The sequence below is a fragment of the Acipenser ruthenus genome, chromosome 7, assembly GCF_902713425.1.
Source record: "Acipenser ruthenus chromosome 7, fAciRut3.2 maternal haplotype, whole genome shotgun sequence".
Taxonomy (NCBI): domain Eukaryota; kingdom Metazoa; phylum Chordata; class Actinopteri; order Acipenseriformes; family Acipenseridae; genus Acipenser; species Acipenser ruthenus.
This window is the reverse complement of record NC_081195.1, coordinates 48,386,376-48,410,671: the sequence shown is the minus strand read 5'-3', so window position 1 is coordinate 48,410,671 and position 24,296 is coordinate 48,386,376. Positions and strand designations below refer to the sequence as shown.

At 36.5% G+C, this 24,296-nt stretch overlaps 1 protein-coding gene across 3 annotated transcripts in view; it reads right to left on the bottom strand.

The window, feature by feature from the left end:
* celsr1a (cadherin EGF LAG seven-pass G-type receptor 1a) overlaps positions 1 to 16,699 on the bottom strand; it is a 97,671-nt gene extending 80,972 nt beyond the window's left edge. For 2 of the 3 annotated variants that reach the window (XM_059027179.1, XM_059027180.1), the window contains exon 1: positions 12,865 to 16,699. In XM_059027179.1, coding sequence (XP_058883162.1) covers positions 12,865 to 16,399 — 3,535 coding nt within the window. In that variant the 5' untranslated portion in view covers positions 16,400 to 16,699. The remainder of the gene's footprint in view (positions 1 to 12,864) is intronic. The other variant, XM_034026564.3, reaches the window with a different exon arrangement.
* Between the last annotated feature and the right edge of the window lie 7,597 nt (positions 16,700 to 24,296).

Genomic DNA, 24,296 nt, shown 5'->3' with positions numbered 1-24,296 from the left:
TTGATCTTATTGTACTTTCATATCTGCTCTTATCTGTATTATGATATTCTGTCAGGTGATATTTTATAATGTGATAACTTGTAATGTGATATTTTATAATGCAATATTTTGTAACAATTGTAAGTCGCCCTGGATAAGGGTGTCTGCTAAGAAATAAATAATAATAATAATAATAATAATAATAATAATAATAATAATAATAGTATAACCATGGGAAGAGCAATGGAAAACTGCAGACTTTAAACTGTGCCAATTTACTGTGGTGAACTTCTGAAAGGGACAGGTTTCAGGTAATTGGTTTGAGGTACTGTATCTCTACTAATCAAATTGAATTATTTTATGTGTATGCCGGTATAATGGTTTGGGGGTTTTTTTGCAAATCGTTTAATTTTAGGAACCCATTTAAAGATACAGTTGCATCAAAGTGGGTAAAATAATCTAAGCTGTCTGAAAATGAACAGTGTGCCTTTAACGGTCTTAAGTTAGAACACGACTGTCGTTGAACTGTCATTCTGTCATTCTTCTGTCCTCAAACATCGGTGCAGTGTAAGACAACATTTACGCATTAGTCTGAAATGTGTCGCCTTGCCAACATGTTGACTTTCAGCATGCTCACGCTAGGCCGCTGAAGATTACCATGACAATGTCATCAGTTCCAGCTGTTTAAAGTCCTCTCCCAGAAACACATTCCCAGTACAGTGCATACCACCTGTTTAATAGTCTTAGTTCTTAAACCTGTGGCCAGACAGATTGTATGTACGATCAAACTGATGATAATAAATTCTTCATCACCAAATGAACAGGCTTACATGAAAAAGTCTTCTGCCTAGATGCAACTTTTGTTGGATATATTGTTTTGTTAGCAAACAAAAACAATTGATTTAAACAAAAACAATAGTTAAGCTCTGCTGTTTCTTTAGATATTACAGTATAAAAGTATTCCATAAGTGAAGAATAAAATGTGTTCCCAGTGCCTCCTTTTTCCTTTACTGTCAACACACACTCCACATGAATTACTAAACTGCCTACTGCTAGACTGCTGGCTAGCCTTTAGGTGGAACTGTGGAATTCAGTTAAAATAATGTATCTTGAATTTGGACAGGAATTGCAGCATTTATTAGCAGGAAGCAGTAGGCTCAGAGTAGCTTTGGGTTCAACCCAATTCCTGCCTGTTAATACCTGTACCTGATTCACATAATTTATACTGAGCACTTCAGGTTCCAGTTTTTCTTTTCTTCCCTGAAGCAATCAACTGCTTTTCCCATCACCAAGGATCACAATGCCCATGAATGCACAGCAAAGATAAAAAAAGACATAGCAAACTCATGCTGCTTAATAACAAAAAACACCTCCTCTATCGACCTGATTTTACACCTTACGGAACATGAAAAGGACAGAAGTGTACTTTGTGACTAATCACATTATTCACAAAAGTAGATACTGTGACTCACATTATAGAAAGTGCAACACATCTTTTTTTTTTTTCTCACAAACTCATAATGTGAATTTAATATGTAACTGAAGGGTGATCTGCTAGATCATAACTGATGGGATACTGTATACTGCATTTTAATAAAAGCACAGGCATGACTTGATAAAACAAAGAGGAATAGACAAATTGGAAATTAATACAACAGCAATCCTCAAATGGCTCCAATTTGAGATTTTCTGGGGGGATATCACAGCCCTTGAGGTTTCTATTACTGTAGGAAAAAAGGGGGGAAAAAGTGCACTTAACTTAGTGACCAGTATATAATTTCACACATAGTGCTGACGGCAAAATTAGCTCACTTTCAGTGTGTGCTGTTCCTACAAAAGACCCTTTGTTTAGAAAAATCCACAATGTGTTGTATTACACTGTAATAGGTTCCGGTAACAAGAATTGACTAATCATCTTTTGATAAAGACTGCCAGGAATTCCCTTATAAGACCTGGGAAAACTCAACCACTTTGGCTATTCCATCTCACAGACCAGAAAAGGAGATCCTGAAAGTTTCCTGTTCACCTCCGCCCTAAAGGCATCTCTAGGAAAAGCTTAGATTTCACCTGCTGGTTTTTAGAATTGTAAAATGACATGTGTATCAACGTTAATCTGTAAGCCCTCCCCCACCTTGCACAGTGCTTATTATCTTTTTTACAAGCCAACATGAAAATCCTGTGTCCTCTACCTCATCCCCCTGAGGAGGTGACATGACTTGTTAAGGAGGAATGTACCTCGACAGCTTGCTTCTGTGCACAGAATACGGCTGCAACTCTAGAAATAAACTTTTTTTTTTTTTTTTTTTTTGTAGTGACCACAACATTTGAACAGCTTTCCTAGGAATACCACATCCATTAGGGTAGTGCATCACTAAATCACGTCCATCTTTTCACTGCTACAGAAATAAAAGTCTCACCTAAAAGGTCTATGCCCCCACTTAATATATGATTTCACTCAATTGTGACCCAAATACATTTACAACCTGCAACCCTACTGTGTGTCCACTACAGAAGGAACCTTTCATGTTTCTACATCTAATTATTAGTTTGTTTGCTTGTTACTCAGTGGAACGGCTTGACTGAGAAACACAAATAGGGTTTGGAATTTCAAATCAGTATTTCCTGGCTTAAAGCAGTTAACATAAGTTTCTTATCAAAAATACCTTTAATCACTGACATAGTGCCGAACTCTAAAATGACCTTCAACTTGCTGAGCCTCCTGGTATTTCTTTTTCACGGGACTTCAGGCTGAAGGCTAAACAAAACTATAATAACTAGTCCTGCAGGCAGATTTATGATTAGGTTACAACTACCATTGTATGCATACAGTAGCAAAGGTTTTGTATCCTAATGTATACATCACACATCTACAGGTGGACAATATTAAAGAAATGAGGACATAGAATAGACAACAATTTATTCCTAACACATTTTTTTTTTGTATTTGCCAAAAATTCTAAAGGATGTATGCACATCTGCAAAGTTTTATCAAAGTGTGTTGGAAGTACACAAAATTAGATACATAACACAGTAATAATTTAAATGTATTTAACCTTTATTTAACTAGGAAAGTCCCCTTGAGATTAATTTTTTTTCTAAGGGAGACCTGGTCAATAAAGTAGCATATAATACAAAAAAAAACACACACATGTTCAAATGAGCACCACCAGTACAAACAAGTTAATCAAATTACAAGAAACGATTTAGGAGCACCGCCCCAAAAAAACCCCAGTAAGTTTCAGTTCTTCATGAAGTTTATTGCAACACCATGGAGCTAGAAAACCGAATGCCTTTTTTCCAAATTCCATACAAACCCTAGGAACTGAAAAACAACCAGACTGAGATCTAAGATTACAAGTACTGCTAGAGGTAATTACAATAGCCTTACAAACAATGATGTACCAGTGTTTCAATCTATATTAATCACAATGATGAACAAAATAACCCAGGTTGGTTATAAACCTCAATACTGAGTGATACAAAGCATCTAGTTTTCTTAAGACCGTGGTAGTATATACTCTATAAATAATGTCACCACAGTCAATCAGAGCCAGAACTCTACTCAAGATCAGTTGTTTGTACTGAAAAACAGGGTTTATGTCTATAGAAATAACCCAGTTTTAATTCAAGTTTTTTTTTTTTTTTAGTGCATACTGTATCGATATGTGTTGTAAAATTCAAATTCCTACCGAACCACACTATATAAACTTCTTCACAGCATACCCGAATTTGCAGCCATATAAACAGACAGGTTTACCATTCTTGGAGCCTGACTAAATGAAAGTGTTGAAATCAACGTATAACCCTTCTCAGTCCATCTCCTGAGAGACAAAACATTGTCTCCACTGTCAAGTCTAAAAATGCCCTATTGGATATCAGACAAGGCCCTAGTTTGGTAAGGTAGTACCTATATTTAAGAAAAGAAGCCTACATGAGAGCAGCATAATTTTCCCAAAATACTGTAGCGATCTCGGTTAACACAGGCAGGTGCATCACACAGGGTGAGGCAATCCACACACAGGCGGAGGGTGGGAGCGAACCCGGGACCTCTCGCATTTAAAATAGGACTTGTGGCAATGTTTGGGAGGTTTGTGTACACAAGTACAGTATGTAGAGGAGAGTGGTGTTTGATTTGAGTACTTGGAAATTGTAATACTCAAGCACTCTCGAGCAACAATAGATCTCGAGATTCCACCGCTACTATCAAAGAGCGCAAACTTTTAAATCTCTAAGGCAGACTTTTTAATATCAGTCACATTGCTCTTTAAAATTCCAAAATATTGTGCACAACTATAAGCACAACTCGCTTTTGCGCTGTACAGTGGGTGACGTTCGTCTCTTTAATTATTTTTATTTTTTTTTTAAACCATATCAATTTGGGGCAAAGTTACTATAACAAAAAAAATACAATAGGTTCCTGTTTTTTTGTTGTTAAATGAACCTTTAAGAAACACACTATTCTAAAAACATTATACTATCCGAAAATGTGTTCAATATGTACAGTGCATTTAGAAAGTGTACACCCCCTTTCAAAAGTTTCACCTTTTGTTGCCTTATAGCCTGGAATTAAAATGCATTAAAATAGTTTTTTTTTCATTTATCTACACATCCTACCCCACAACTTCCAAGTGAAAAATATATTCTAGAAATCTGTAGAAAATTAATTAAAAATAAAAACTGAAAGAGCTTGGTTGGATAAGTGTATACCGCCCACCCCAACTCCCCCACCCCACCCCGTAACAGAAATCCTAAATTAGCTCAGGTGTAACCAATTGCCTTCAAAATCACACACCAAGTTAAGTGGCCTCCACTGGTGTTAAATTGTAGAGATCCACATGATTTCAGGATAAATTCAAAAGTTCCTGTAGGTTCCCTCTGCTGGGTAGTGCATTTCAAAGCAAAGACTCAACCATGAGCACCAAGGCTCTTTCAAAAGAACTGTGGGACAAACTTGTTGAAAGGCACAGATCAAGATAAAAAAAATATCAAAGGCCTTGAATATCCCTTGGAGCATGGTCAAGACGATTATTAAGAAGTGGAAGGTGTATGGCACCACCAAGACCCTGCCTAGATCAGGCCGTCCCTCCAAACTGGATGACCGAGCAAGAAGGAGACTGATCAGAGAGGCTACCAAGAGGCCAATGGCAACTTTGCAAGAGCTACAGGATTTTATGGCCAAGACTGGTCAAAGTGTGCAGGTGACAACAATATCCCAAGCACTCTACAAATCTGGCCTGTATGGTAGGGTGGCAAGAAGGAAGCCATTACTCAAGAAAGCCCACCTTGAATCCCGTTTGAAGTATGCAAAAAAAACACTCAGGAGATTCTGTAGCCATGTGGCAAAAAGTTTTGTGGTCTGACGAAACTAAAATGGAACTTTTTGGCCTAAATGCAAAGTGTTATGTTTGGCGCAAACCCAACACAGCGCATCATGGCAGCATCATGTTATGGGGATGTTTCTCATCGGCAGGGACTGGGGCACTTGTCAGGATAGAAGGGAAAATGAATGGAGCAAAGTACAGAGAAGTCCTTGAGGAAAACCTGCTGCCCTCTGCAAGAAAGCTGAAACTGGGACGGAAGTTCACCTTTCAGCATGACAACGACCCAAAGCACACAGCCAAAGCTACACTGGAGTGGCTAAAGAACAAAAAGGTAAATGTCCTTGGGTGGCCCAGTCAGAGCCCTGACCTAAATCCAATCGAAAATTTGTGGCATGACTTGAAGATTGCTGTCCGTCAAAGCTCCCCAAGGAACTTGACAGAGCTTGAACAGTTTTGTAAAGAAGAATGGTCAAATATTGCCAAATCTAGGTGTGCAAAGTTGGTACAGACCTATCCCAACAGACTCACAGCTGTAATTGCTGCCAAAGGTGCCTCCACCAAGTATTAACTCAGGGGGGTGGAGAATTATCCAATTATGATCTTTCAGTTTTGTATTTTTTATATATAATTTTTTTTCTCAATAAAAACTTTTTTCCCCTTAACAGTGTGGAGTATGGTATGTAGATAAGTGGAAAAAATCCTCATTTAAATGCATGAAACTCTGAGGCACTGACACAATAAAATGTGAAAAAAGTTCAAGGGGGTGTAGACTTTCTACAGGCACTGTATATAGTATAAAGTTATATCTTCACTAGCAACTTTAATTACAACCATAAATATAAACATTTCAATATATACTTTGATGTGTAGTTGTTTTTTTTATTTTATTATATTTTTTACTTTATAAAGAATTTTACATGATTGTTTCTAACTAATGCTAAATGAGTTTACAGTGTACTAAAAATAAATGATAACTGATGGTATTAGAGCCCACTTCAAAATACACACCTATCAATTGGACCTGAGGCAAAACTCTCATCTCACTCACCTTGCCCTTAAAGCCTTGGAGAAAAATGAAGAATTAAAAAAAAAAATGCTAACACTGGTGGACCATGTGAGCAACAAAAAGAGAAAGGGGCTTAACAACCAAAAGCACTTTTGGCTAGACACTCCTTAACTTGGTTGAAGGCCGAACACATCACAACAGCTAGAAAATGGCATTACAAATTACTGTGTAATGGAATATCTGAAGGGATTTCTATGGAATCTTCCCAAATTGTGATATCTATGCTGAATAGAACATTCTGTAGAACAGCCGTATTCACCAAATAATAAAGTAGCCTTGACCCTTCAGGTTGTTTGGTTCAAACTTCAGGCTAATGTATGCAACTCGGCAACCGAACAAATACCGAAGTAAGTTTAAGCCCCAGATGAAATTCTAAAATATCAAGCAAGCCCCATCCTTTTGAACCATGCAATGCATACTCACATTTCAGGGTATCTGAATATCTTTAAACTAAAGATAATATTTACTGGGCATTAACAAAGCAGGAAGCGATCTTTGAAAAAAATAGATGCCACTCCCCAGTCTATTGGTTAAAAAGTGTACTGTGCTGTACCACACCTGAAAAATGAACTGATTGTAGGGGATGTTGAAATGCCTGTAGCATGGAGACAAATGGAAGTGGTACATGGTTTTGCTTTAATAAGGCAGTAGTGAAATATTGTGATTATCTGTCAATATCATACCAGTATGGTTTGACCTGTATTCCTAGGACAACATGGGTGCTGTCAGCTGAAGGAATACTAAACAAACCTGCCTTACATAGCACGTATTCACCTGAATTACCTGTATCAGCAACCCTTGGAGGTCAGAGGGAGGGACAGCTAGAAAGACCTTCTGCATACCTGCAGACAAGACCTGCAATTGTAAGCATTCCTCTATCCCGACAGCATGAGCACAAGGGATTACCAGCAAGTAAATAACTGTTATGCAGCTCAAGGAATATTGTATTTAAGGCTTCAGGTATAAGCCATTCGTGTCACCAGCATCATTATTAACAGAATTATATTGTCAAAACAAAGATCAAAATAAGTGCATTCTTACTTAACCATTTAAATACTTATTTATAAACAGGTTCTCTCAAAAATACAACAGTATTTTTTATCCAATATAAGTAAAAAATAAAAATAATAAAAAAAAGGATAGTAGGTATAACTGTTAAGTGTATTTGTATAGATGTAGCGTTAACAATAGAACTTTGGCAGTGTGAGAGGAGATCAGGTAACACAGGCTACTATACATAATTAATATGTAGAGAGGACTACTTCCAGTCATTTTCTGATACAGCTTTTGTCTTTGTCCTGGTATTTTATAGTTTTTATTTAATTGAATATTTTGGAAGGAGAATATGACTAGATGCAATGGGATTTTAGAATATGTGATTAATAGTTTAATCGAATTGCTTAAAAGAAAGTGGAAGGTAAAAATCTGAATTGATAGTATTGCAGGGTAGTCAGCTCAACTCCTACCATCCAGACACTGGATAGAAGCCTGAAGAGGTAGTCATTAGTGTAATAGAGGGGGGTCCCAGTAACTAAATTCACTGTATACATGACATTGCATATTAGAATGACTTCACAAGCACTGGACTACAATCAACACAACATATGTTTATAGTGCTTTTCAACAGAAATGCTTGCCAAATGCACCGCCTCTGAAGGTCTAAAGCTCACGACGACTTTAGCAGAATTATAAAAACCAAAAAAAAGAAGAAATACTAATAAACTCACACCAGCTAAACTGATTACAAAGTACTATATACAGCTAAAAGCCACGTCATACTAATTTCACAAATCGAATTACATATATAAAATCGGTCTAGGTTTTGAACAACACCAAGCATTTATCAGGAGTTCAAGTATGTTAGACTCATTCCTTTGGTTTAATTTGATCCACATGATAGGAAGAAACCCAAGATGACAACAGACATGCTACTAAATAAATCACCAATCCCAGTCACAACAGTGCCTCTCATTGTGAAACCATGTCCAGTAAAGTAAAACGTTCCTAATGTGAGCATTAATGGTGGTCATTTTGTTTCCCACTTCAGAGTGGCAGTCCTTGCATCTTTGTGCATTACTTGTACTTGTTATAGGGCTGTGTTATCTCATTATCCATAGACAGATTGGAGTAGTTATTTTCTTGTCATCAATTACTACAAGATTAATGTTTGCAAAAAACAAACACAACACAAATGAGAGTTAACTACTTTTAATTGACTTTGTGGAGGCTTGCGCAATAAACAGCATTGAAGGACACCAAAATAAACTAATAAACCTAATAATGCAAATACTCTGTTCCCTTATAAGAATTTGCCACAATATTTTTGCACGGTGTGTATGTAGTTTTACCATGCTTGTTCCATGGTTATACTCTGCATTTACCAGAGTTTACCTGGTTTGCCTTGTTTAATAATATGCTTCGCCATCCCACATTATTCATTACTATGCTTACCTATGCTTTACCATGGTTTCACTATGCTTTGGTACACTTTGCTATTCTTTTGCTATGGTACATTTTTATAAGGGTTGTAAGTCTTATTTTTAGTGTTACAAGTTTCCATCTTAATATTCATCTTAGTGCATTCTATAAATGTCAATATTAAACTATTTGAATCTTGAACTGTTTATTGGAATGTGCCCCACAACTTTTTTTTTCATGCATACTGTAACATAAGAATTGTGTGACATGTTTCTGCCTATTCACTGAGAATGTTTATTTTAAATTGCTAAAAAAATGTTTACAGTACGCTATTAATTTCATCACCTAAATTGAGGACAGTTTTTTTTTTTTTGTTATAGTTACATACAATATTCATTTCCTAAGGAAGAATGTAGTTCACTGAATATATATATATATATATATATATATATATATATATATATATATATATATATATATATATATGTATATATATATATAAGTATTTTTCTTAAAGTACTGACATTGTGACTTAATATGAATTCGGCATACCATTTTCTTTATTACTAAACGTACCGATGTTTAATGTACTTATAAGCATTTTTGCGCCAAAAAGATTAAAGCCAGCAATGAATGCTACTTAAATGAAGATTGAATAAACTGAAGCTACAAGTAAAATGGACGATCACATTTTGTCAAACAGGTCTATTCACAATTTTTTGCCCGCTGTTAGTGTTTGTACTGTAAATAATCTCTAAAGTTATAAAGCATTTTAAACCAAGAACTAAACTGTAAAACATCTTTAGTCACAGTCTAATTAGGGTCCACACCTGCTAATGGGAACTTCTAGCATGTAACTCCAAGTACTGTGATTTTAGATAGAAAGGGATTAGGTATACTTATTTTAATTTATATGTAATAAGCAACTTAATACTTAAAATAATGCTTTACATTACTAGCTGGTTTTCTATGAACATTTCCACAAAGTGTTCAAAATATTTTATTTAATTGATCGTTTTTTTATTGCGTAAGATGTTTTATCAGGTTTCTTTTTTTTCTGTGTCAATGTTAACTACGCTGGTACTGTGCAGAGGTTATCCAAACCAATTGATCCATGACCCTGCTATGTGTGGGAAAGTGGCGTTTTTGTTTTCCTCTTTCAGAAGAAAAGGTGAGACCCTGGAGACTTGGCAAGCATGCCTGTCAAAACTGTTTGCTTACTGACATGACTATAGATAAATCCCACTTACCCACTTACAAAAAAAAATTGACTAAAGTGTAGTTTGTACCCAGACATTTAATCCAGTAGTTTGTATCTTGTTATATCTTGTTTCTTGACATGTTCAACATTAAAAACATTTCAGAAAAAATGTGAAGTAAGCTTGACAGTAAAAAGTTTAGTTGTATCTTTATCCCTTTTCATTACATACACAAAATTGTTGCTAACTAAAATATAACCTAATAAAGGCAAACTTTCTTCTCTCTAAAGTCAAAAGGTCAGGTGCGATTTTAAAATACCGATACATAATGTATCAAACCTGTCACTTGAAACCTGCAGCCCTAGCCGCATTGGTGGCTATGAATATCCTTCCAATGGACATACTGTGCTTTACAGTATGAATACATATGTTCACGTGTTTCCAAAAAGTTCCAAACATCTTATTACAGTTTTACAGATATTAGTACTTTATTTCAGAATACATTTCTGCTTGTTTGCTTCACAATTACTGAGGGTAAAAGGTCATTTAACCACCTCCTCATCTCACCTAACGTTTGACTTCTGGGGTGTGTCTGAATGGCAGCTTTTTATACCAGTATGGGGTTAGCTTCCTGCACACAGCAGGGAAACCATTGTAATGAGATAATCCCTTCGGGCAATTTAATAATACCTGTAATAAACCCCTTCATGGCCAATCATTGACTTTTAATGTGTAAATTGAAGTTGCAGATGGCCAGAACTACATGCAGAACCAAATACTTGGGTTCAAGACAAAATTGCGACCAACAATTAAGCTAATTTGTGTAAACTACAAATGCCAAACAGAGCCACTGTTAGCTATGCAAATTAAACATTATTAAGAATTACAAAGCACCAGCAAGACAGGGCAGACTGCAATAGCAGCAGTTAAAGGATATTATGTGAGAACAGTGATCTCAATATGACAAAATGAAGACTGAGCCATGTTGTTTTTACTCTTAACAACGGCACATAATGACAAAAGTCTGTCACACAAGACCAACAACTACCAATAAATAAAATGTTGAAGCTGGCAAATAAATGACATTCAAAATGACACCTGTAATGTCTACCTTACAGTTCTTACATTGGGTGTTGCTATGTGCTTTGATTACATGAAACTAAAACTCAACAAATAACATGGAATCAAAAGAAGGAATCACATCAAGACACCAGAGGTGCTACAACGGAACAATAACAAAAATGCCATAAAGATACGTATTGAAAAAGTACACCAATCAAATACCACTATGATATTCTGGTATAACCAGCCAGGGGCTGTAATCATACTGTGTCCAAATTAATAACTACAAAACAATGTATATAGGATTTACTTTATTTTCTCCTGTGAAGGTTTTTCTCATACATGCCGTCTGTCTTTTATAAATGCCAAATACCTGAATACGTGTAAAGCTTTTGTTTTAATTTAGTCCTTTTAATGAACACTTGTTTAAGAAGCTTTAATTTTAAGACAATCTCTGTTTTCTGAGAACAAAATGACAAGCAAGGGAATGCAAGATGTTTCATTGTTAGTTTTAAACAGTGCAAATATTGTGTGTCCTTCCTGAAAGCCATTGTTCTTTTTAGATCTCTCATTCCTTTTTTTTTTTTCTTTTTCCAGGTTTAAAGCAATTTAATCCATAAATGTAGCATTTTATCATGAAGGTAAAAAAAATTTTGGCAAGCCAGCCACAAGTGAATGATGAATCTGACCATCAATGTTATTATTATTATTATTATTATTATTATTATTATTATTATTATTATTATTATTATTATTATTTCTTAGCAGACACCCTTATCCAGGGCGACTTACAGTCGTAAACAAAATACATTTCAAATATATATATATGTGTGTGTGTGTATATATATATATATATATATATATATATATATATATATATACACACATTATGTTTATTATTACAAAAAAAGAAAAGCAGCAAAGAATTGGCAATACTTCTAAACTATTTATTTAGTAATCTATTGATTCAAATTCTACTTTTGTGGGAATTATAAAATAAATCATAATAAAAAATGTAAATGTTCACTCAATTGAACCTGTCTAGAAATATTAGCATATAATATAATTAAGTTACAAGATGATATCATTCTGTGGGTGTGTATGCAGTACTGCTCAAATTCCACCTTTTAATTTAGAATCTCTCACTTACATAAACTATCATAAATTACTTCAAAAGAAAGTTGGGATGGGCTGGTTTGTATCTGAAACAGCTGCATCCACTTCAGGATTAAAAACAGGAGCATATGTACCCTGTGCTTTAAGCAGTTACACTTTTGAAACATATTACAAGCTTCAACTCAGGAGTTATTTAAAAATAATAATAATAATAATAATAATAATAATAATAATAATAATAATAATAATAATAATAATAAACACAGCAATAACAATAGGCTTCCCCAGCCTTTGGCTTGGAAGCCTAATAATAATAATAATAATAATAATAATATTAATAATAATAATAATAATAATAATAATGTTTCTTATTGGTGTCACTTTCAGTGTCATTAGGAAGTTACTATTTGTGGTAGAATACACACAAATATTGCACAATTGAGTTTGCAACCCAAAGGCAAAAAAATTGAAGAGCAGCCTGTATTACAGTACCGATTTAAAATATAAAATCTCACACCAACTATGAAAGGTAAAAGAAATTAAGAAAACATTATAGCTTACTTCAGCACACCACTACAACTGGTTGAAGTTTCCCTGCTTGCACCATGCTTCATTAAGTGCAAATACACTTTATTTTCACCTAACATAAAGTTCCTTACTGGTCTATATTTATATGGTATTAGTAGTAGCAGACATTCCTTACCTGTGACCGACACTTTCATGCTGGCTTCCAAAGGCCGATTGTTATCTAAGAGTCCACTTAGCTTTAGCTCTCCTGTGTCTTGGTTCAAAATCAACAGATTTAACTCATTACCCTCCAAAAAGGTATACTGAAGCTTATCTGATACATCCGGGTCATAAGCAGGAACGTTCCCTATTACCCCAGACGGGAAGCTGTTGGATTTGTTGGTTATGTAATTGTTAAAAATGATCTCAAAGTCCTGCAGCACTGGGTCATTGTCATTAATATCCACGAGTCGGATGTGAACAGTGGCTCGACTGACCAACGGTGCAGAAGTGGCCTGAACCACAATGATATATTCAGTTTTAGATTCGTAATCTAGATCAGTTAAGGCAGTAAGGTCTCCGTTGAAAATGTCGAGCTGAAAAACCTCAGGAATATTTCCTTCCACTATCTGGTACATGATCTGAGCATTGGTTCCTTCATCTGGGTCGGTAGCTTTGATCCTGGCCACTATTGAGCCTACTGAGCTGTTTTCTTCAACATAGATGTCAAATTCATCCTTTTCAAACACTGGGGGGTTGTCATTTATATCCAGCACAGTTATCTGGATCTCCACTGGTGCTTTCAAAGGTGGAACCCCCTTGTCCACAGCATAAGCCTTCAAGTTATAAACTGGCACATTCTCTCTGTCCAACCTTCTTGCAGTTCTGATGATGCCTGAAGACTGCTCAATGATAAAGTCCCCTTCCCCATCATCCCCGCCTTGGAAAGTGTAACTTACTCTTCCATTAACCCACGAGTCCCTGTCAGAAGCTGAAATCTGCAGCACACTGGTGTACACAGGTGAATCTTCTAACACATTGCCTTGGTACATGTCTCTTAAGAATTGAGGAGCATTGTCATTGGCATCCAGGACAATAATTTCCACATATGTTGTATCCGACTTCTGAGGAATTCCATTATCCCGGGCTATAATCGCCAACGTATAGGAAGCCAGGTCCTCGTAGTCAAGTTCCATTTGAGTGGTAATTGCCCCCGAATCAGGGTCAATTTTAAACTGAGGAATGTTATCTTCCATGATATAAGTGATCCTGGCATTTTCTCCTGTATCTTCATCCACCGCACTGATTACCACCACAGTTGTGCCAACGGGTTTGTCCTCATATATACTAACTGGATTATTGAAGTTTTGGAAAACTGGCCTGTGTGTATTTGCATCAGTGACATTCATAAAGACCTGGGCTGTGTCAGAGCGAGTACCGTCAGAGGCTGTGATTGTGAGGACATACTGCCTCTCTTGTTTATAATCCAAGGGCAATGCTAATGTTATAAGGCCTCCACCACTCTGACTGGTAATTGCGAATCTGTTCCTTGTGTTGCCGCTTGAAATCTGGTATGTTACCACACTGTTAACATCTCTGTCAATCGCTATAACAGTGAGCACACTAGATCCCACTACTGCATCTTCATTTATCCGAAGGCTATACACTTTTTCAGTGAAGGTGGGGGTATTGTCATTCACATCACGCACTGTGATGCTAACACTGGCAGAAGTTGACATGACAGGTGTCCCGTGATCCCGTGCTTCAATCCCAAAGTTGTAAAAATCAACTGTTTCCCTGTCTAGTTCTACAGAGACTGTAATCCAGCCAGTACTGTTGTTGATTGTGAAAGGGAAATTGGGTGGGGTATCTATCAATCTGTATTCTAAGCGGGAATTCTCCCCAGCGTCTGCATCAATAGCCTGTATGTGTATCACAGAATATCCAATTGGGACATTTTCTAAGACAGTGGACTGGAAAGGGGTGCTGACAAACATAGGAGCATTATCATTAATGTCCACCACTTGCACAACTACCAGTCCAGTACTATTTATCAAAGGAGGCCTGCCACCATCCTGGGCTTTGATTCTCAAATGATACTCTCGGATATTCTCATAATCCAGTGGGTTGATCACATCAATGATGCCAGTAAGAGAATGAATATAGAACTGACCTCTGATGTTGCCACTTATAATACTGTAATGAACTAAAGCATTATTGCCTTGGTCTTTGTCAGTAGCTTCCACTTGCAGGATTCTGGTGTTTTCCTTGACATTTTCAGGTATCTGGACCACATACCTTTTTTCACTGAACTGCGGGTAGTTATCATTTTCATCTTCTATTGTGATGTGCAGAGTTGCTGTGGCACTTCTAGGGGCAGGGTCCTTGCCTTGATCATTGGCTTCCACTATTAAGTTGTACTCTGCTATAGTTTCTCTATCTGGACGCACTCTTATTTTTACAAGTCCGGTTGTTGGATCTATTTCAAAAGCTGAATTTACCCCATCCCCATTTACAATCTTGTAAATCATGTTAGCATTGGAGGCCGCATCTCCATCTGTGGCCCTGATCGTCGTCACCTCAAAGCCTACTTCCATGTTTTCTCTTAAGATCACTTTGTATTCAGATAGCTCAAAAATGGGACTATGGTCGTTGTTGTCGCTGACGGTGACTGTGAGATAGGATGTTCCTACTCTCGGAGGTGTGCCATTGTCAGAAGCAGTCAGCTTGAATACATGGGTGTCCTTGTTCTCCCTGTCTAAAGGCTGGGTGGTAGTGATGCTCCCTGTTTTAGGGTCTATCCGAAAGTAATCAATCGATGTAGAAAAAAATAATGCCTCCATGGAATACTGAAGCCTACCAGCCTCCCCGTCATCTGGATCAATGGCATTCAGAGTTATTACTGGGGTCCCAGCTGGTTCATTCTCAGGAATAGACACCTGATAGCTGTTTGACTTAAACTGGGGACTGTGGTTGTTCACGCTTCTTTTTTTTCGCGTATTCCATGGATCGATTTTTTCCCGTGAATAATCATTTAACCAACCCTCGGAGTCTGTTGTCATAAACTGTAATTTCACACGGACAGAGATCTGGTCATTTAACAAGTTTGTTAGGGTACACAGTAAATCCACCTCACTCCTTTCCCCCGAATGCAAGCAACGATTCTCCTTCAGTATTAAACTCCCATTTTTAACAACGATTTTAAAGTTTGTTTCAGTGCATGTGGAGTTTGAGAACTCTAAATGTCGTGTAAAAACTGGTAAATATTCTTTTACATTCATCAGCAAGTTACCTGTGGACAAGCAAGAAGTTGCTTCCAGTTTTGAAAGATAATTGATGTATATATCTGGCGTACCTTTTGAACTCTTTCTCTTGTATTTAATAAAACAGTCTTGTCCGTGGACAAAGGCATTAAAATGCATTAAAATAAAGTTTTCAGATCTTGTAGAACTGATCTTAAAGTAAAGCGGTGCTGGATTCCTTACCAAGCGCGCACAGTCTAATCGCCGTGAAAGTTTTAACACTCCTTCTTGAGCGTCTATTTCCAAAAAATTCCTCAGGTATTTGGGTGTCAAAGTCCTATCGATGTTATAAATCCAACCTGGTCCAAGTGATACATTTGCCAACACAACCCCGGCATGTAAAGTATCCGAAAGGTACAGGTCGAAACATCCCATCTTAGGCAATTGTAATAGAAAGCTGATTAACATCCAGTGCGCTTGCAGTTCCATGGCTCAAAATTCTCTCAAGATCCACACAACTTAACTAGAGAACCTGGAAAATCCATTAACTCCCCCACTGCCAAACCATAATTTTTCGTTTATCTTCCATAGGATGTTTTGAAATGCTCAACAACAAAACTTAACATCTTCTATCCAGAGAGCTGAAACTCATTATTTCCACGTTAAGTTTATAATGATTACAAAATGGCTCCGCAGCAACTCCTCTCCTCCTCCGAAACTGATTAGCATAAACCTACTCTCTTATCTTCCCTGTAGGGAACTTTCACAAGAGTACTTTTTCATGGATATTCAGAAATCTCTTCAATTGATTAAGAAATGCGCTGGGCTAGCACAATGTCTAATGTGTTTTTTTCAAAGGCATACAAACTCTGCTCTTGTATTCAAGGCTGTTTTTGAACGCCTTTGCTACTTCACCAGCACATTGTAGAAAGTTTATGTTAAAGATTTTGAGCGGACTTTTATTTTTAATTGTGCATTGCATTTAACTTGCTTTTGAACATACAGTACTCACATAAACATATATCGGTATTGTGGGATGTAGACAACAGATTTAAACGATTAAACTGGATATATATATATATATATATATATATATATATATATATATATATATATATATATATATATATATATATATATATATTATATGTACATCAAAAAAAAAATTATAAAAAAACTTGTTGTTTCTGAAAAGTATCCCGCAAGTATGCGTTCTCAAAAAACTATTTTAAAATAGTTTAATAATATCTTAAACAAATTCAAATATATAATAGCAGTACTTTAAATCATGTTTCAGAATCTCACCTAAAACAGCCATGGTTACCATAAAATAGCATATAGCCTATCGGTACTGAATAAATATGTTGCCAAAACGACCTCCATTAAATCTGTTTAAAAATATGTATAAAAACAAACAAACGAAAAAATCACAAATATCTGTATACCTGTATAAAACTATGTTCCGCGGCATTACAAACTAAAATTAATCTCTTCAAGAGTGCCATCTACTGGCGAAGACTGTAAACGCACCTACCCACATTACCTGTAAACATCACGCTTAAATAGTAGATTGGTTCCCACGGCTATCAAGGAAAACTATTATTAAATAAATACATTACAAATAAGTAATCAGCATTTACCACAAATACCTGCATATTAAATCGCCGGTACAAGTAATTGTCACTATTATTTCGATACACTTTGTATTAATTTGTCCTGTTATTTAATTTTCATATAAATTTAATTAATACATATATATATATTTTTCATTTAAGTGCTATCTAAAATGCAAACAACCAATCAAAGGAACCAATGATTAATCTAAGGGAAAAGTTGGGTGCCCAACCCAGTGTGTTAATATTTAAACAGGCAATAGGAACGCATTTTTACTTTGATTGCAATACTTATCAAAAGTGTACTTAAAACCACGACATCTTAAACAACCGATAAGAGCTGACGAAGCAATTAGTAAATTAAGGGAAAATAGCTCTAAGCCAAGGCATGCTAGGAGAATTTTTCCCCCAGGAGAAAGACAGGCCTTATTTATTTATTTTAAGACTGACCTTATCTTTTTGGTTTGCGTATATTTTAATCCAATAAAAATGCCACCACTGAGTATAAAAGGCTTACCTGCCAAGTTATTTTATTTATTTATATTAATTGTTTCAGCATCCACGTTCAATGGTCCTTCTATCAGAATTGGAAAATGTACTGGTTGCTTCCTATTTGCGCTGAGTAGAAAATCGTGTGATGTTGCTGCACTGTATGTGCTATATAGTACATGTGGAACTTTTTTTCAGTAGAAGGGCCTATCAAGGTAACAACATTGTGGAAACATTTTGAAAGATACAGCATGCTCTTACAGTGCCTCCTCGCTAAAACACCCACCTCTGTAATCCGCTAGTAAGTAGATTTGACCAGAAAACAGAATTACTTCACCATATTTCACTCCTTTGAATCGCCACCCCCTCTAAATAAGTACATTTTGTGATTGACATTACCTGGCAGAGTATTGGTAATATATGTTCAAACACTGGGATAAACACATTGATTACACACTGATACCTTACTATATAGAGTAAAATCAGGAGGCTCCTCCCTGGTTGTACCTTCCGATTTCACAAAAGCGTTCTCTTTTTAAACCCAAGACCCAAGCATCACCAAGTAACAAACTGAAACCAGGTTAGAAGATCAGAAGGTGAGGAAAGGATCTGGATTAGATGCTAAAGTGGAAATTATCCTCCTAACCCAGGTAATGGGTTTCTAATCCCATGAGAAAATGCTCCTTCTGAGATTCGTGTTTTTTTTTTGTTGATGTTGCAGTGAAGCCTTAGGAAGATACTGCTTCTAGCCCTAGTATCTCAACAGTAGTCAAGCTGGCCAGAACTGCTATGCAAGTTTTCAACTGATCATAGTGGTTCAAGTGTTGGTTATACTGACTTCAAAGGGGTTCTCTAGTGTCTTAATATTTGCAATTATTATTTAGCCAAACTTTAGTTATCGCTGGGAAAATAAATAGATTTTTTTTTTTTGCATCAAAATTATAATAAAGTATGAATAACCAAAAATATCAATATCAACAAAACAATGGGTTGGTGAGAACATTGTTTCGTTATTGAGACGTAAAGCCTTGGTAATAAAATGATTATTATTATTTCTTAACAGACGCCCTTATCCAGGGTGACTTACAATTGTTACAAGATATCACATTATACATTATTTCTCATTATTTTTATATACAATTACCCATTTATACAGTTGGGTTTTTACTGGAGCAATCTAGGTAAAGTACCTTGCTCAAGGGTACAGCAGCAGTGTCCCTCACCGGGGATTAAACCCACAACCCTCCAGTCAAGAATCGAGAGCCCTAACCACTACTCCACACTGCTGCCATAACTTTGACATGAAGTGCACTTCCACACTGTGCAGCTTCACATGTGCGTGTTTTACTCGTACTTTACAGCAAACATGAATTTTCATTTTAAAACATTGCATCTCGTACCATGCGTCGATAATGAAAACTCGGTTTGCAATCCTACTTTCAGATAATCTTGCACTTCCATGGGTCTTTCACCTGGAGAATACAATTATAAAATGATCCCCAGTGCCTTCTTTCCTGCCAAAAGCTACTTCTCCTAAAGACTGCTTTGCAGCCAGGGACATGCTCTGACCCTGAAGATACTGCTGAGGTAGTAAGATATGTATCATACCATATATTAAACAAATGAAATGATTTTCAGAACTGCACATGCAAGACCTACATACCGAATAGCAGTTCACAGCTACATCAAAAATGTAAAGTTCATTTATTTCTAGATGTCCTGATTTATTTATTTTAATTTTAAGAAGCAACCAGTATAAAAACCAGTAAGTCCGCTTTCAATTCCCAGCAGTTACTGGAAAGGAGATGACTTTACCAGGGAACACATGCTTTCTGCACATGTTTAAGCCTTTATTATGTTCATTTTCTAAAGCTATTTGTATGTTCTTTACAATTTCCCAGAAAAAAAAATAAATACTTGTGTGAACTTTAGGTTTCTGCTCAGTAACTGTTCACACCTATCTGAATGAACAGTGTAGTAATGTACTGTAAGCTAAATATTTACCTCAGGAAATAACTTCTGAAATTGTTTAACTTATAAGCCATACAGTGACCCTTTCTTTTCATCTTAATGAAGGTCTTTGCTAAGGTCTGTTGAGGCCTGTTTTGATTTATTCATCAAGTTTGCAGTTCATAAAACCTTCAACCTAGCAACTGTTTAAAAGAGGGCTTACTAGTGTATTCTCATTTAAAAGTATTGTTTCCCTAAGATAATGTTTATAAATACACTTCAAAAGTCCTTAAAGTTTTATAAATAGATTTAGATTTAACCAGGGTGAAACCATATAATCTAATTTTCCATTCCATCTCAAAATATATTACTTGTATATATTACATCTCAAAATATATAACTATATATATATATATATATATATATATATATATATATATATATATATATATATATATATGTTTGTGATGTTTTACTTATGTATGTATTTATCAGTATTTCAAACAAGTTTACATTAAAGTTTATTTTAAATGCATTTAGTGGATTTCCTACAATAAAAGAAACAAATAAAAAGTTTCAATCACTTTTTCCAAACAGTGACAATAAATACTTATTTTTAGAAAAAAAAAATGTTCTAGTTCTTTTTTTTTCTAATCAGCAATATAATCCCTGTCCTATCAATCTCACATTTCATTGTGTGCCACACTTCTGTACACAGTGAACTATCCATGATTCTGGGGTGTGGTTTATGTAATTTTCATTCTCACATTGTTGCACGATGAAATTCCTAAATAGGACAGATCACAAAAGAATGTATTCAGACCTTTTGAATGTGATTATACCACATAGAGCAGAGGCATGCTTTTACTAGAGAATTGGGTCATTAAAATGCCCATGTCAATAATGACAAAAACCAGGGAAACAGTATTTACAAGACAATTGAACCCAAACAAAGAACTCATAGGAGGATACACCTCCCCCCACTCTTCAGCTTCACAAGTGCAAGTTAATAATTTACCATGAAGGGCTGTTTTCAAATGTATTAGTCAGGCATAATATGTTAGCCATATATCACTTCAAACAAGCTTCAAATTGTAAGTCACACATATCTTTGAAAATGCACATAGTTTCTTGCAGTGTTCAGACTATTTAAGCAGCCTTGAAAGCCACATTGAAAAAAACTATGCAAAGTTTTCACCATTTTATTTGTATAATGAAAAACAATGTTTCCTAGAAACAACTAAGGTGAATGCAGGAGCTCTCACAGTAACATCCTGTTATTTATTTTAGCCTTTCTATGGCGTTAGAGGTTTTCTGTAAAATGTCAAAAGAAAGACACTTATTTTCATTTAAGAACATAAGAACATAAGAAAGTTTACAAACGAGAGGAGACCATTTGGTCCATCTTGCTCATTTGGTTGTTAGTAGCTTATTGATCCCAGAATCTCATCAAGCAGCTTCTTGAAAGATCCCAGGGTGTCAGCTTCAACAACATTACTGGGGAGCTGGTTCCAGACTCCCACAATTCTCTGTTCTGAATGCCCCTTTATCTAATCTCCATTTGTGACCCCTGGTCCTTGTTTCTTTTTTCAGGTCGAAAAAGTCCCTTGGGTCGACATTGTCAATACCGCTTCAAATTTTGAATGCTTTAATCAGATCGCCGCATAGTCTTCTTTGTTCAAGACTGAATAGATTCAATTCTTTTAGCCTGTCTGCATAGGACATGCCTTTTAAACCCGAAGTAATTCTGGTCGCTCTTCTTTGCACTCTTTCTAGAGCAGCAATATCCTTTTTGTAGCGAGGTGACCACAACTGAAAACAATATTCTAGATGAGGTCTTACTAATGCATTTAAAGTTTTAACATTACTTCCCTTGATTTAAATTCAACAATTTTCATTATATATCCAAGCATTTTGTTTGGCGTTTTTTATAGCTTCCCCACATTGTCTAGATGAAGACATTTTTGAGTCACCATAAACTCCTAGATCTTTTTCAGAGATTCCTTCTTTAATTTCAGTATCTCCCATATGGCATTTATAATGCACATTTTTATTATTGAAAGTCCAAAAACTCTTTAGGTGTTGCTTATGTGCTCTTTCTTTCACTCCAGCTTGTCTCTCCCTCTCAGCAGCAGCAGCCCACTACATATCCCTGCATGCAGGGCACGCCCCCGGTGCACCAGCCACCAATCTCAAGCAGACATGGCTTCCCGCTCTCAATTCCCTGATGGTTGCAACATCCCGTCCCTTGGTTTTGCCAACAGTGTTGCAACTTGGTACCACTCGTGCAACAAACCGAGCCCGATTGGTAGCGATTCTCCTGTCTCTGATGTCCCTGAACACCTGCTGCATTGAACTATTTACCCTGGGTCACAGAGCCTTCTTGAACACGATTACAGCAGACCCAGGGTCGTTACAATGTGTCTGCTTTCTGATAAAGTCTGCCACCCAGTGGTTATATTGGTATGATGTCTAAATTTAAAACACAAACTGAACTGATTAATTTCATTGTGTGCTAGGTTAGATTTATGTTGGCTCTGATATTATACATGGTAGTAGTTTAGGATGTGTTTTTTTTTTATGAGGAACAATCATCATTTATTTTACTGTTATCTGATCATTCCTGCAAGTCTAAATAGAACAGTGAAAGTGAATACAATACTGTGCAAAATGCTGTACAGTATAGTATAGCAATGTCGTGTATGAGAACCCAAAGCCGTGTGTTACCCTGTACTGTTACTACCACAATGATGTGCCTATTTAAGATTTTTCTCCTTGGGTAGATGTGGCAGTGTGGCAGGGTGGAAGCCTTGCCAGTTTGTGTTTGTGTGGGGAATGTTGGTTACATTTCTCCCTGTCCAAATTTAATAAATGGCTCCAGCCACAGGTATATAAAATAGGTGTTCACGGGTGTTAGTTTAGGATTAATAGAAGTTATGTTGGCAATAGTGATGGTGATGGTGATGGTGGTAGTGATGATGATAGTGATGATGATGGTGGTCGTGATGGTGATGGTGATGGTGATGGTGATTGCTGATGGTGATGGTGGTGGTGGTGGTGATGATGATGGTGATGGTGGTGCTGGTGGTGATGGTGGTAGTGATGATGATAGTGATGATGATGGTGGTCGTGATGGTGATGGTGATGATGATGGTGGTGGTGATGGTGATGGTGATTGGTGTTTGGTGATGGTGATGGTGATGGTGATTGCTGATGGTGATGGTGGTGGTGGTGGTGATGATGATGGTGATGGTGGTGCTGGTGGTGATGGTGGTGGTGATGATGATGGTGATGGTGATGGTGATGGTGGTGGTGATGGTGGTAGTGATGATGATAGTGATGATGATGGTGGTCGTGATGGTGATGGTGATGATGATGGTGGTGGTGATGGTGATGGTGATGGTGATTGGTGTTTGGTGATGGTGATGGTGATGGTGATTGCTGATGGTGATGGTGGTGGTGGTGGTGATGATGATGGTGATGGTGGTGCTGGTGGTGGTGATGATGATGGTGATGGTGATGGTGATGGTGGTGGTGATGATGATGGTGATGGTGGTGCTGGTGCTGATGGTGGTGGTGATGATGATGGTGGTCGTGATGGTGATGGTGATGATGATGGTGGTGGTGATGGTGATGGTGATTGGTGTTTGGTGATGGTGATGGTGATTGCTGATGGTGGTGGTGATGATGATGGTGATGGTGATGGTGATGGTGATGGTGATGGTGGTGGTGATGATGATGGAGGTCCGTGTTTGTGTTCTGAGAGTCGTGAGATTTTGTAAAACCTTTTGTTTTGGCCCTTGTGCCATTTGTTTTGTCAAGTATGTTTTGTTGAAAGATTTGTCCATTTTATTTTTTAATTAAACTGGCAGCTATCTGCATCTAGGTAACACTCAAAAACAGCTTTTAAAAACAAGCATACAAACAGCTGAAAGCAGGTTCTCTAAAACCAGCAAGAACTTTATTTGGCTTTTACCAAACAGCTTTTGTGACTTCTTTATCATTTACTGGCAATTTTGTTTAAAAGTTGAACATTTTAACAATGCTCCAAGACAAAGTTGTTACTTTTATACACATTTTAGAAATATACAGTAAAAGGTATCCCATGCTAAATTAAAATCTTCTGGTTTAAATAACAATAACTGTGGCCATGACATTGGAGCAAATACAGAAAATGCTGTATATAGTTATATAGTTTCATTGTTCTGTACTTTAGCTGACTTTTGGCTGCACTGTAACTACATCTGTAATTGACTATAAAAATTGCATTATAGTGTGGCTTACTAAAGTTACTGTAATGCATTTTCTGGTACATTATATAACGTTCCAGTAAA